This window comes from Crinia signifera, chromosome 5 (assembly GCF_055691185.1).
Source record: "Crinia signifera chromosome 5, ASM5569118v1, whole genome shotgun sequence".
NCBI classification, from domain to species: domain Eukaryota; kingdom Metazoa; phylum Chordata; class Amphibia; order Anura; family Myobatrachidae; genus Crinia; species Crinia signifera.
Window position 1 is genome coordinate 202,434,623 of NC_139221.1, and position 12,980 is coordinate 202,447,602.

At 43.4% G+C, this 12,980-nt stretch overlaps 1 protein-coding gene across 4 annotated transcripts in view; it reads left to right on the forward strand.

Annotated features, from left to right (window-relative positions):
- Nucleotides 1-12,980, forward strand: part of PDE1C (phosphodiesterase 1C) — a 790,350-nt gene that overhangs the window by 281,536 nt on the left and 495,834 nt on the right. For all 4 annotated transcript variants that reach the window (XM_083188441.1, XM_083188444.1, XM_083188443.1 and 1 more), the window contains exon 3: nt 625-790. In XM_083188441.1, coding sequence (XP_083044567.1) covers nt 625-790 — 166 coding nt within the window. The remainder of the gene's footprint in view (nt 1-624; nt 791-12,980) is intronic.

The following is a 12,980-nucleotide window of genomic DNA, read 5'->3' on the forward strand; positions in this document are numbered from 1 at the left end:
GAGGGTCCCCTTTCTCTCCCTGGACCCTTAGCCGGCTGCTGCTGCTCGGCAAAGGGCTCCGCCTCCTCCCCCGGCACCCGGAACAGGTGCAGGGAGGAAGAGCTCACTGGTCCGGGCAGCACAGCAGGAGGTGAGGGTCGACAGGGGTCATGCGGGGGGGATGCGAAGGGAAGCCTATAGGCTTCTATGGGGTTATACCATCTAGAACTGGCGTAACCCCCTGCAACGAAGCGGGTCGGCAGGGGTCATGCGGGGCGGCGGGGGGATGTGAAGGGAAGCCCATAGGCTTCTATGGGGTTATGCCATCTAGAACTGGCGGAACCCCCCGCAGCGAAGCCCCGGCGGTGGGACTTTGCTGCATATAAAAATACTGTAAAAACCCGGAAAATTGGGTTTTTACAACATTTTTTGTTTGGTGCATCTCGCCCAATGTAATGCGCGACATATGTAATTCTGCAGCATAGTACTTAGAGATCCTTGCCTCCTCACAGTGTAAACCACTGACATTATGTGGTTAGAACCAATAGTGTGTAGACAAATGAATGTGTTGACAAATAAGCTCTAAGTATTTCTCCATGCTAATACATAATCTAAAAATGTACTTTGTTTGGTGACATTGTTCAGGGTCCAAGTCTCAGAACAGCCTGTGGAATAGCATTATCAGTGGGCTAAATCTCAAAGAAAAACAGAAACCTGCAATTGTCACTGATCTCCGTAGCCCAGAAGAAATTTTAGCAGATGATTTGCCACAGGTGGACAGTCCAGATGCAATTCCGAAGACATCGATCAGGTTTGACAGAAACCATTCTTAGGGGCTCATGCTGGGCATATGTTTAAGTTGGGTGTATTCTCATTTGATTAGAGTAGACATCCTCCAGCTCAGCATATGGGCATTCTTCATACGCTATCTCTACATGCTGCTTTTGTTTTGCAGATGCAGTTAAGCATCAGACCTTCAGTTATGTACATTGTGTGGTTGATGTTGCTTACTATGTTGCACAGGCCATTAGTTGGGGTGTCTATAGACTGTAAATAATGAGAAAGTTGAACGCAAAGCCATGTCAGAAAATAATGTGATTTTGCATGAAATTACACTTGCAGAAATGACGTTCTATATTCTGTCATTAAATGATCTGAAAATCTGTCTAATCTGGTGCACTTGCTCGATTTATATTAAATGCTGTGCAATTAAATGTGTGTCATGAAGTGAGAAAACCCATTCACATTGACATTTTCAGGTACGCCATTGCCAACCATAATACTTTACCATTAAACTTGATGATATACTGTCAGTCTTACAGGTCCTACTTGTGTACACCTGTCTTAAGTAAATGCTGTTATTTTGCAAAACACAGTTGTATACCAAAGGATTCTATAAATGCTCAGTGTTCTACAGAACAAATACAGGACTCAGGGGTAGATTTAATAAGCCTGGTGAAGTGATAAAGTGTCTGGTGATAATGCACAATCCATTCAGCACCTAACTGAAATGTGTAGCCCCAGACTGTAACTTGCCATTTGGGTGCTGATTGGCTGGTGGGTTATCACCTTCCACTTTATCACTTCACCAGACTCAGTAAATTCACCCATGAAACTCTGCCTTGTGTGTCTGTAACTAGGAACTATGGTAGGCTTGTCAGTGCAGGAGGCTAAAATTAAAATGCCTATGTAGATAAATGAAAAGTTTATGTAGCCTGGGTTGCGCCTTCATAGAGTGTTCTTATTTTTCAGTCATAAGTATCAGGGCCATAGAGAGCTCAGCCATGAATAATTCCTCAGAGGAATCAATGTGATCTCCCACCAACATCCCCGCACAGGAGACTACTGCTGCTGCTCAGGGGCACCAGCCTCTCTGGCCCCGCTGCCATCCAGCTCACAGAATCATGTGCTGTAGCGGGCCACTCAATAAGTCTGGGCCTGGGTTATTAGTAGTCATCCCCCTCACTGCTCTCGGTGGCCCTGATAGGATGATCAAATAGTTGAAAGTCTGAAAATGTTCAAGGGTCTATGGAGAAAATCCAAAATAAGCCTCCATAATCAAGTTTCTTCAGTCCATCAATAGGCCTGTTTACTATTACTGACTGTTGTCCTCCAATCTCTATTCCCATCTCTGGGTCGGGATGACAGAGGAGCTAGAGAGGAAATCTATTTCAGAAAAATAAAGCATTATCTTCAATTGCAAATTATATCAAATATTATAAGATTTTTTTTTTCTATTAACTTTTGTCTGTGCAGATCGGTCTTGCCAGTGAAGCAGCAATTGTCTTCTTACTGCTGCCAGTCAGTAGTGCAGGGGAAATGAGCTATTGTATTATGTATTATTGATGCAATGGAAGGTTTTGTATTCCTGGGATTAATGGTATTTGCCGTTCCTATTGCCACAAATGATAAATAGAGCCATTAGACTCTATAGTAATTAAAATTTCATAGTATTTACATCATACTCCAAATATTTCAGCCCTTACTGTATGTCATCAACAATATTCAACATCAAAAAATGATGCCCCTCTCACACCAAATTCCCTAATCCAATCCTTATATCTATCTATATGTACAGTAAATGCAAGTGTTCAGTATTAGATGCATATGAAGGTGCAATAAGTACATTTGGCTGGCGCTAATCTGACTTTGGCCAAACTTGCGCAATTGTTGGCACATTGTTAGAAATACAATCAAACTTTTTACACAGCCGCTCGTATGAGTAGAATAGGGTATCTCTGTAAAGATAACACATATGTTTACCCTTTCTTACCTCTAAACACCTGTAATGTTGTCAAAAATACTGAGCGTCATTTGGGATTTTGTTGGTAATAAAGTTTTTGTGAAATTTTTGCAACTGATATATCTTTCATTGAAAAGTCACCTACAAATATGCGGACACCTAAAGTGTTATATTTCTATATAGGGTAAGGTCGCTTTTGAGTCACTGTCCCCCTCAGCGTCCCCTGCACGCTGCCACTGCCCTACTAGCAGTGCCCCCACCAGCCGACCCGCAGTGTCCCCGCCGCCCAGTCTTTTCAATAGGATTCTCTCACGTCGCTGCGTTGCTAGGGGGAGGAAGGGCTTACCGTCCGGGGTCCAAGAGAACCTGCAAGAAGGTAAGCCCAAGGGAGGGGGGAAGGGGGGTCAGCGAGGCGGCGGGGTTGCGGCGAGGCGGTGAAAAGAAGCCCATAGGCTTCTATAGAGTATACCCTGGCCGGCGAAACCGGTGTGGCCGGGTAATAGTACATATGAAAATGCGGTAAAACGGGGGGGGGTTACCGCATTTTCATTTTGATACATCTCGCCCTGAGAGTGCTGAGCACTTCAAATGTTAGTGGTACCTGAGAAGGGGACTCACCAGAGTACTCTTATTAAGAAGCGTGGTGACTTAGTAGTATAGAGATGAATATATGAAACATGTCTTTGTGACCACTGTAGAATGAAGACTTCTAGTAGTATGACTTAGTAGTATAGAGATGAATATATGAAACATGAATATATAATATATGAATATATGAAACATGTCTTTGCGACCACTGTAGAATGAAGACTTATTTAAATGTCATGGAGACACATTACAGTTGACATTAACTCATGGGGATATTTCATACCTACATCTCTTAATTGACTTTAGAATTGGCTATTTGACATGTCCCAGATTGCAGGTCAATAACACTGATAACCTTAATTAGAGCTAAGGGTATGTTATACACTGATAAAGTAGAATAAACAAGTATGAGCAAAAGTCACCTGTCATGTAACTGGGCATCAAAGACAATTGTTGCTGGTTAAAAGGTCTAGGGAGTGTGAACTACAGCTCCAAAATTCCTGACAGCTCCATCTGCTGATTGATTTTGGGGTAATGGTTTAAAAAAAAAAAAAACTGTTTCTTTATATTCTTCAACCATAGCCTGCACGTTGAGCATACATTGTGGCTCTTCTTGCTTATATTAGTACTTACGCTTTTACTATTATCCATTTGTATATTCATTTTACATACTGTACTTTAATATGAAGGGCCACCAATAATTGCTATAAATTACCTCTAACAATGTGCCAACAACAGTATATTCTAATCTAGGGGGCAGTGACATTTGGATATTCTATTTTCTTCTTATTTTCTCTTCTTTTCTTTTTAACTAGTAGTTGAGACACTCCTGTGAAGTCATTTCTTAAGCCTAGTGATGTTACCTTATATTAAATTATTTTTTTAATGACATGTAAAGCAATAAACAGTATTTAGACAATTATGACATGCTGAGTAAGAAATTGTTCCAGAAATTGAAGACAGACGTATATTGTTGTGTGTTCCTGCTGTTTATTTTATGAAGCTTATTTATGACTCTTAATGTAACAGCCTTTGCATCCCCCTGATGAAAACAGGAGGTGTGGTTCGCGGTAGCATCATTATCACTAAGCCACACCCCTTTTCTGAGGCCATACCAATTTTCTGGCACTGCCACGGTTTTTGCTGTGCGAGTGTCTCAATTAACACCCCTAATATGTTGGGGCATGTGGGCAAGGGAATATTTTAGATACTACTACACATATGGGGGTTATTCTGGTTGACACACAGCGCTGCGAGGTTCGCAGAGCTGTGTGTAAATATTTGTGTGTAAGCTATTTGCTTAGTGGGCTATTCTGCGTAGTGAAATCACATCGCATCGCATGCAATTTTGCGGTGCTATGCGATACGATTTTCCTTAGTTAATTTTTAGTGCAACCCTGCCTGCGGATCGCATCGCATCGCATGCCATTTGCGGTGCGATACGATTTTGCATTGTATTAGCACCCATGCGATGAGATGTGATGGTACTTCATTTTAAAAGCACCCATGCACACCCCCACTATCCACGTCACCCCGAAGAATGGTGAGCACTGACGTGGATAGTGCGGATATAAAAAGGTTGGGAGGGCGTGTAACCACGTCCCCTCGCGGGGTTCGCTGCGCTCGCCATGCTTCGGGGTGACGTGAATAGTGGGGGGTTCTTTTAAAATGAAGTACCATCACATCTCATCGCATGGGTGCTTATACAATGAAAAATCACATCGCACCGCAAATGGCATGCAATGTGATGCGATTCGCGGGCAGGGGTGCACTAAAAATGAACTAAGGAAAATTTAATCGCATAGCATAGCACCGCAAAATTGCATGCGATGCGATGCAATTTTCCTACGGTGCCGTACGTATGTAAATTGGGCGCCCTGCAAATACACAAGTACCATAAAAGATGTCTGTTAAAGGTGGTGTAACAACTGCATGCAATTTATTTCAAGTTAGATACACTTTCTGTATTATAAGACAAGGACATTCTTAATTCTTTCTTTTTCAAACATATTAATAGAACAGAGATTGGTAGAAATTGTCAGCTTTCATAGGTTATGCTTTTATATTGCATCGTACCTAAGACATCCAACTGACACTAGTTCCCAGAACTAAGGCTTATGCCAATCACTGTTTGGAAATGACTGTAAGATCACAATCCTTTCCTGCCAAATAAGGCTGTTGTGACTATGTTCCAAGAGTAGTTTTGTAAGGCCTTGGCACTAAGTAAATGCATGTTCTGTTAGGCTCATGTGTCATCTGATCAGAACAACACTGTGCAATTTTTGCCAATTATACAGTGCCAAGCCAAAATAGCCAGCAGACAGGTAACTTATTTCAAACGATCACGTTCATAATTAAAATAAACTCATAATGTTGCTTTCTTTCCAAAATGAAGTACAGTAAATACTGTAGCTGCATAGCATATCCATGGAAGGAAGCTTTTCTTTTTCTTTTACAAATACATTATTCCATTCATTTGGGCCTTGGATAGTCATTTGATATAGTAATTGTACAACATGAACACACATGGCATTAAAATATGTCAAGCTGAAAGGATATAAAATATTTGGCTAAGCCTGTTCCCTATGGGACAGCCGGACATAAATTGACAAAATCTGACTATAATTTATTATTTATACTAGCAAGGGACAATGAAGCTCTCTGAAAAAAATCTTTTAGCGATAGATTATGTTAACTAACTGAAATAATTAGCTGTAGACAGAGATAAGTGAAAGAGCAAAAGCATTTCATATTAGGTTCTGCGGAAGATCAGACTAATCTACAAAGGTGTCTTTGCAATGCAGTTTTGAGTAATGTTGTTGCTTCACCATTCCATGTAATGAGTTCTATTTGATAATTAGACCCTTCATCTCCGTCATTTTATATGATGTTTAAAAGAAACATTCTGACCTTTATGATATTGTTACCAAAATGAAGAAAGTTTGTCAAAGCAAATCCAAATAAAAGCAATGTTAATTGTTTTTTTCTGTAACAAGGGTGTTATTTTGGAACATTGTGTATCAGAAGGAGAAACAGTCAATCAACAGTATTATGAAAATTTTCTAGAAACTTTGCAGGAAAGAATCAGCAAGAAAGAAAAATTTTCATCCTCCATTAGGAAAAGGCATCAGCCCACACATTTCTCTTTGTGAAGCAGTTTTTGGCCAATAAACAGATTGCAGTGCTAGAACACCATCCATACTCACCAGACCTAGCATCGTGTGGCGTCTTTCATTTCCCTTAAGCCAAATCTGTGCTCAAGAGAACCCATTTTGTGTCACTGAGGTAAAGAAGAAAAAGAGCTGTTGAGACAGCAGACAGATAATGAGCTACATCATGGATTTGACCAATGGTAAATAAGAATTCAATGGTGTGTGGTTGCAGAAGGGGAGTACATAGAAAGAGAATGGAGTTAATATGTACTTAATATTAAATAACATAATATACTGTGATTCATGAAAGTTTGGATTTTTTTAAACTTTTTTTTAATTAGCATAATTGTGTATTCAATATTGGGTTTTATTAAGGAGATTGAATGTAACTTAGAAGGTAACCAAAAGGATAGCTTCATGCAATTTATTTATTTATTAACAGTTTATTATATAGCACACACATATTCCACAGCGCTTTCCAGAGAATATTTGAACATTTACATCAGTACCTGCCCCAGTGGAGCTTACAATCTATATTCCCTACCACATGTACACGCACACAGACATTCTAGGGTTCATTTTGTTGGAAGCCAATTAACCTACCTGTATATTTTTGGATTGTGGGAGGAAACTGGAGTACACCGATGCAAACACAGGGAGAATATACAAACTCCGCACAGTTAGGGCCATGATGGGGATGGAACCCATGACCTCAGTGCTGTGAGGTGGTAATGCTAATCATTACACCGTCCATGCTGCCTCAATATTGTATTATTTCTCTAATACAGATGGGGCCGGGCTCATCTTTGCAGGGGATGGCGATGGCGACGCCATCGCCATTCCCTGCTCCCGGCGCCATCTGTGTGTCGGAAGGGGACGCGCGCGCACGAGGTGCGCGCGCGTCCCCTTCCGACGGTGCTGCCGTCCCCTTCCGACGGTCGCCCGGTGCCCACACCGGGCGCCCGCACCCCCCCACAGCCTCCTCGGGTCCCCCCAGCCCCCCTCGAGCGGGAGGCGGACAGTATTGCGTCCGCCTCGCCGGCCGGCCGCCCGGATACTGAGACGCGCGTGCGTGGGGGACGCACGCGCGTCTCAGTCAGATGGCGCGCCGTGTTGCTGGCGGATCGCCAGCAGCATGCTGCTGGCGATTCGCCAGCAAGCATAAGGCCGGCGCCGTCTGTACATCATTATGATCATTTAAATGGGCAAATACTAATTGCTATTACATTACCTACTGTACTGTATGTTACCTACATTTAAGTTCGTTAAAAATATGTACATAGTTTTGTAAATAATTCATTATGTATTTTTCTTGGGCAGGTCGCAGCAAACTGAAAAATGTATCCAAACCTCTGAAAATGCAATTTTTGGAGGTTTGGCTGCATTCCACCAATGCACCAAGGCCCGAAATGTGATAGATGACAATTAAAATAGCAACAAGACTGCACCATGCAGGGTTTCACATTTTTATGTGGGCACCATGCATGCCCCAATTTGATTGGGTCAAGGACCATACTGCCACCCTTGTCTGTGTCATGCTGGTGGCATCACGCACACACCTCTCACTATGGCCCTGCGACCAGATATCGGTTAGAATCAGATAGCGTTTTACTTGTAAGATCGGGTGCAGGATGACGCTCCAACAGTGGGGATTCCAACGGCCAGTAGACCAATGGTGGAATCCCAACTGTTAAAAGCCCCACAGTCATAATTCCGATTTACAGGGGTTATTTTTCCTTGTGGGTTATTTTCCCTTGTGGGTTATTTTTACGAGCCACCGAGCCCACGGCTTGGTGAGTGCAGCGAACCTGCAAGGGGCTTCGTAGAACTCGCCTCCATGTTGGAGTCTCAGCAATCGGGATTTCAATGTCAGTCAATTGACCATTGGAATCTTGATTATCTAACCATCATACCACACCCATAAGATCTACAACTGTATGTGTTGAGAAACCTAATGCTGAATTAGACACATAGCAGACATGGCTTTTGTGTTGAAATATTTTGCGGTCAATTATATCTGGTGTGATTATCCCAAGGTAATTAATTTTACATGCATTTATGATTAATATAAATATTAAAGCTTGCTGGAGAAAATGACCTCAGAGGGAAAAAAAATTCTCCTACTGTAGGTCCGAAGTCTTAGAAACCATATCTAATAATGTGCAGAAGAGAATACATATTGTAGCGTTCCCTCTTGTTATTAAACCCTGAAGGTGTTTGCAAGATTAGCGGGCCAAGGACACAGCTCTGTGTCAGGCACCATGCTCTATATGAGTGTGCTTAGGTATGCAGGAAAGCTCTCTGTTAAATAATGCCTGTCTTTATATAGTTCATAAGACACTTTGTATTACATTTGTTTCTATATCACACACACACACACACACACACACACACACACACAAGTGAAGGAAATATCAAAGCCACATAATACAATAGAAAACATCCCCAAATTTAATTTCTGTTATTATATAGATAGAGCCAGCCTCATCTAGCCCTTTAATAGGATTAAGTGACCCAGAGCTGTCGGACTTAATCCTATGCTAATCCCCTACTGTACTGTTCTATGTATTGTATTGCAGTTGAGAATCACCATGGCTATCCAGAGAAGGCTAGCTGAAGAAGGCTCCATCTGTATATAGTGGATCTGGATTATAAGTAGGCAATGACTTGGTCAAGAATCAATAGGTCAAATCTTTATGCTCATGGCAATGGTCAACACATAAAAGGGTTGACATGAGGTTTTTCTTTTTACTTTTTCAGACTTTATCATCCACGTGGATTGGGAACAGTAAAGTGTGCCGAGCACAGCAGTACTACAGTAGTTTGGTGTCCATGTTATCACATCCAGAAAAAAATATGAAAAACCCATGTTGACCTCGTCTTAACCTTTTATATATGTGGACTTGGTCGATCTAAATGGGTGCCGGATGGCTGACAGCCAGTGGCCCGAAGGCCACCGGCTATTCTCCCTCGTGAGGGGCCACGACCCCCATAGAGGGAGATTAGGATAGGTGGCAAGCGTAGCGAGTCACTTTGCCCGCAAGGGGCTTCGTTGCCCGCTGTCTGAGTCCGGGCAGTCAGGAACCCGACATCGGGCTAATGACTGTCGGGATCCCGTCATTACACTGATGTTGGAATCACTGATGTTGGAATCACTCGGATCCCGACGGTCGCCGGCTATTCTCCCTCGTGGGGGTCCACGACCCCCATAGAGGGAGATTAGAATAGGGGGCGAGCGTAGCAAGCCACTGTGTCCGCAAGGGGCTTCATTGCACTCCCCCTGGTGTCTGAGTCCGGGCAATTGGGATCCCAACGTCGGGCTACTGACTGTCAGGATCCCAACTGTCGGGATCCTATATCACACTCGATCTAAACACCTATTTATTGTCAACCTAATATACCACACCCTATATATAGTCATTTAGTCATATCTATTTATTTGTTAGTGTAGTTTGTAATACTTTATTATCAGAACATTTACATAAAGAACAATGATGCATCCAATCATTTTCATTTTTATCATTTTCTTACTTTCTAGACAGAAGACTGTACACCTAAGTGAGTGAGTTAAATTATTTTTTCATTTCATACATTATTTTCTTCTTCCTTTTTTTTAACAAATCATACAATACACAATACAAAAATAATGATGATCATTTCAAAGTGTATAAAATGATGTCATCATTTCAGAGACCTGTACGCAGAATGTGCAAGAATGATATATTTGTAATTTATGGGGAAAAAATAACTAGGCATTATCATTTTTCCCAACTCAAAATAAAAGTTACTTTACTAGCTCCAGGCTAATTCTATAACCAACTTATACTGGTTATATTTCATATTTATATGTTCATGGTTTATTAATATAGCTATAATGGTGCTGTAATTGCTTGCGAGTGAACTCTGAGTCATTTTTGCATTGTATTACTATAATCCTCAGGTTATCTGGCTTTGCACTCCTGTTGGCAGAAATTAATTTTAAGTTAACAACAATATTTTAAAGGACTAATAAACTTCCAAATTATTTTTTTAGATATGAAGCATTGTAGTAATATTGTTTAATAATGACCTGACACTCTAATGCAGTATTCTTTTAAAAAAAAAATAAGTTTAATATATTATTATGTATTAATGACAGCTGAAGCCACCTCTCACTTCTTTGTGTCTTGGTAGAATCCAATACAGTTAAAAAAAACAAAAACAAAAACAGATTGCTATAATTTTTGTGTCTTTGATATTGTTAGCCATAAGAAGACAGTTGAATCCACCTCTAACATATTTAGAACACATATTTATATAATAATAATAATAATAATAATAATAACAACAACACTACTACTACTACTATTACTACTACTCCTACTACTACTACGGGTTGGGATCTTTGGTCTACAGTATGTTGGTCGAAAAGCATTAGGTCGACACCGTAAGGTCGACATGGTTCTAGGTCGACATGGGACAAGGTCCGCAGCTGCCGAGGTAGGAGCCCCAATCCGAAAAGGAATGCGACCTAAATTCCTTCGCATCAAGACCCCTGGCCTCCAGCGCCTGTCTTAAAACATGGCAAAACTGATACTTAGTGAGCGGTGACCCATCCTCATGCATCAACCATGCACCAGGTAGATCAGGGCGCACCTGAGCGATGGCCGAAACCAACGCCACAGGTCAAACCCCATCCACCACGCACAGAAGCAACGACAGCCACCGCCCCCTACCTGGTCTGTCTTAGAGCGTCGCAGGTGACATAGCACCGAATCCATCTGGACCACCAGGTCGCCCACGGCCAGTGGTGATGGGGTCCATTTTGACGGCGCCACCAGCTCCCTGATTCTGAAGGCGCCATGATAAGCCATCCCATACGCCATTCGGAACGAAAGGACCTCATAGTCAGGCCAGCAAATGTCCCTCAGGGCAACAGAGCTGGGAGCAATGTCAAATCAATTGGACGCCTACAGTCCGGGAGCACCGGCGAGGCCCGCCGCCAGCCACGCAATGCCTTACCAAGCAAAGCTGAAAAGAAACACACCCCTGCAAGCGTCCTGCACACTGAGACGACAGAACGACCCAAAGAGTTCAAACTCCAGACAAAGGCCACCATGGCCGCACCAGGTGTCTTACCTGCTTGAGGGGCAGACAGACAAAACTGTTCCCACTCGTGCCATCCTGCTCGATAGCACTGCAGCGTCCTGGGTGTGATAGCCCGCTTGGCTAGCCCCTCCATTCCGGCCTGATCATCTGCCAAACATAAGAGGGACAAAGCTCACCAACCAGGGAGGCCTCAGGCACCAAAGCCTGGAACTTAGTCCAATCAGCCCTGGACAAGGTGTCTGCGATGGAGTTCTCCACTCCGGGAAGTGCTTTGCCACAAACTGCACATTGAGCAGCAGGCATTTTAAAACAAGACGCGCGAGCAGGCGAACCACCGGCAGTGAGGCTGAACCCTGCCGGTTGACCGCGTGCACTACCCCCAGGTTGTCGCACGAAAACACTATGCTAGAATTGCGCAGCTTGTCCCCCCAGAGTTCTAAAGCCACAATAATGGGAAAAAGCTCGAGGAGCAACATATTTTTGGTGAGGCCCTCCTTCACCCAATCCACAGGCCATGTGGCAGCGCACCATGATCCGTGCAAGAAGGCTCCGAAACACCCCCCCCCCCCCCGCAGCATCAGTAAATAATTGCAACTGCGCATTGCTGCAGGGAGGAGCAGACCATTTAAGGACCCCGTTAAATTGCTCCAAAAAGGCAAGCCATACCCGCAGGTCCCTCTTCAACTTTGCGGACAGTTGAATAAAATGAAGGGGGTGCCTTATTCCCGCCATGGACCTCTCGAGTTTTCTGAAGAAAACCCGTCCCATGAGTATTACCCTGCAGGCAAAATGCAACAAACCTAGCAGGGATTGAAGCTGGCACAACTGGAGTTTTCCCGTGGCGAGAGGCAGCGAAACCGCATCCCGTAGCCGCGACAGCTTGTCGAGGGGCAGCCTGCAGCACCCCGCGACCGTATCGATTTCGATGCAGAAGAAAGAGAGGCACGACACCGGCCCCTCCGTCTTGTCCATTGCAATGGGGACCCCAAAATAATGAAACAGACCCTGTATGTATGACAGCAAAGCCCCGCATCGCTAGGAATCCACGGGACCCACACACAGGAAATCATCCAGGTAATGGGCCACACTGGACTCCCCCGGGCCCGTGACTACGCACCAATGCAGAAAGCTACTAAAGCATTCGAAAAAGGCGCACGATATTGAACAGCCCACGGGCAAACACCTGTCCACATAGAAACCTGTGGGAAGGCGAAAGCCCATGAAATGAAACGACTCCGGGTGCAGGGGCAGCAGGCGAAAGGTCGACTCCTCCTCATGAAATAGATTTACAGCATGCTGCACAGTGTGACACGCTGCTGCAAGCTAACACCTGAATCAAACAGCATTAAAGACTCATGAGCTCAGAGATGTCTGCCATAGCTGCTGCTGCAATGTGCGAGCAGTCCCCGTCACAGCAAGGATGGGCCAAT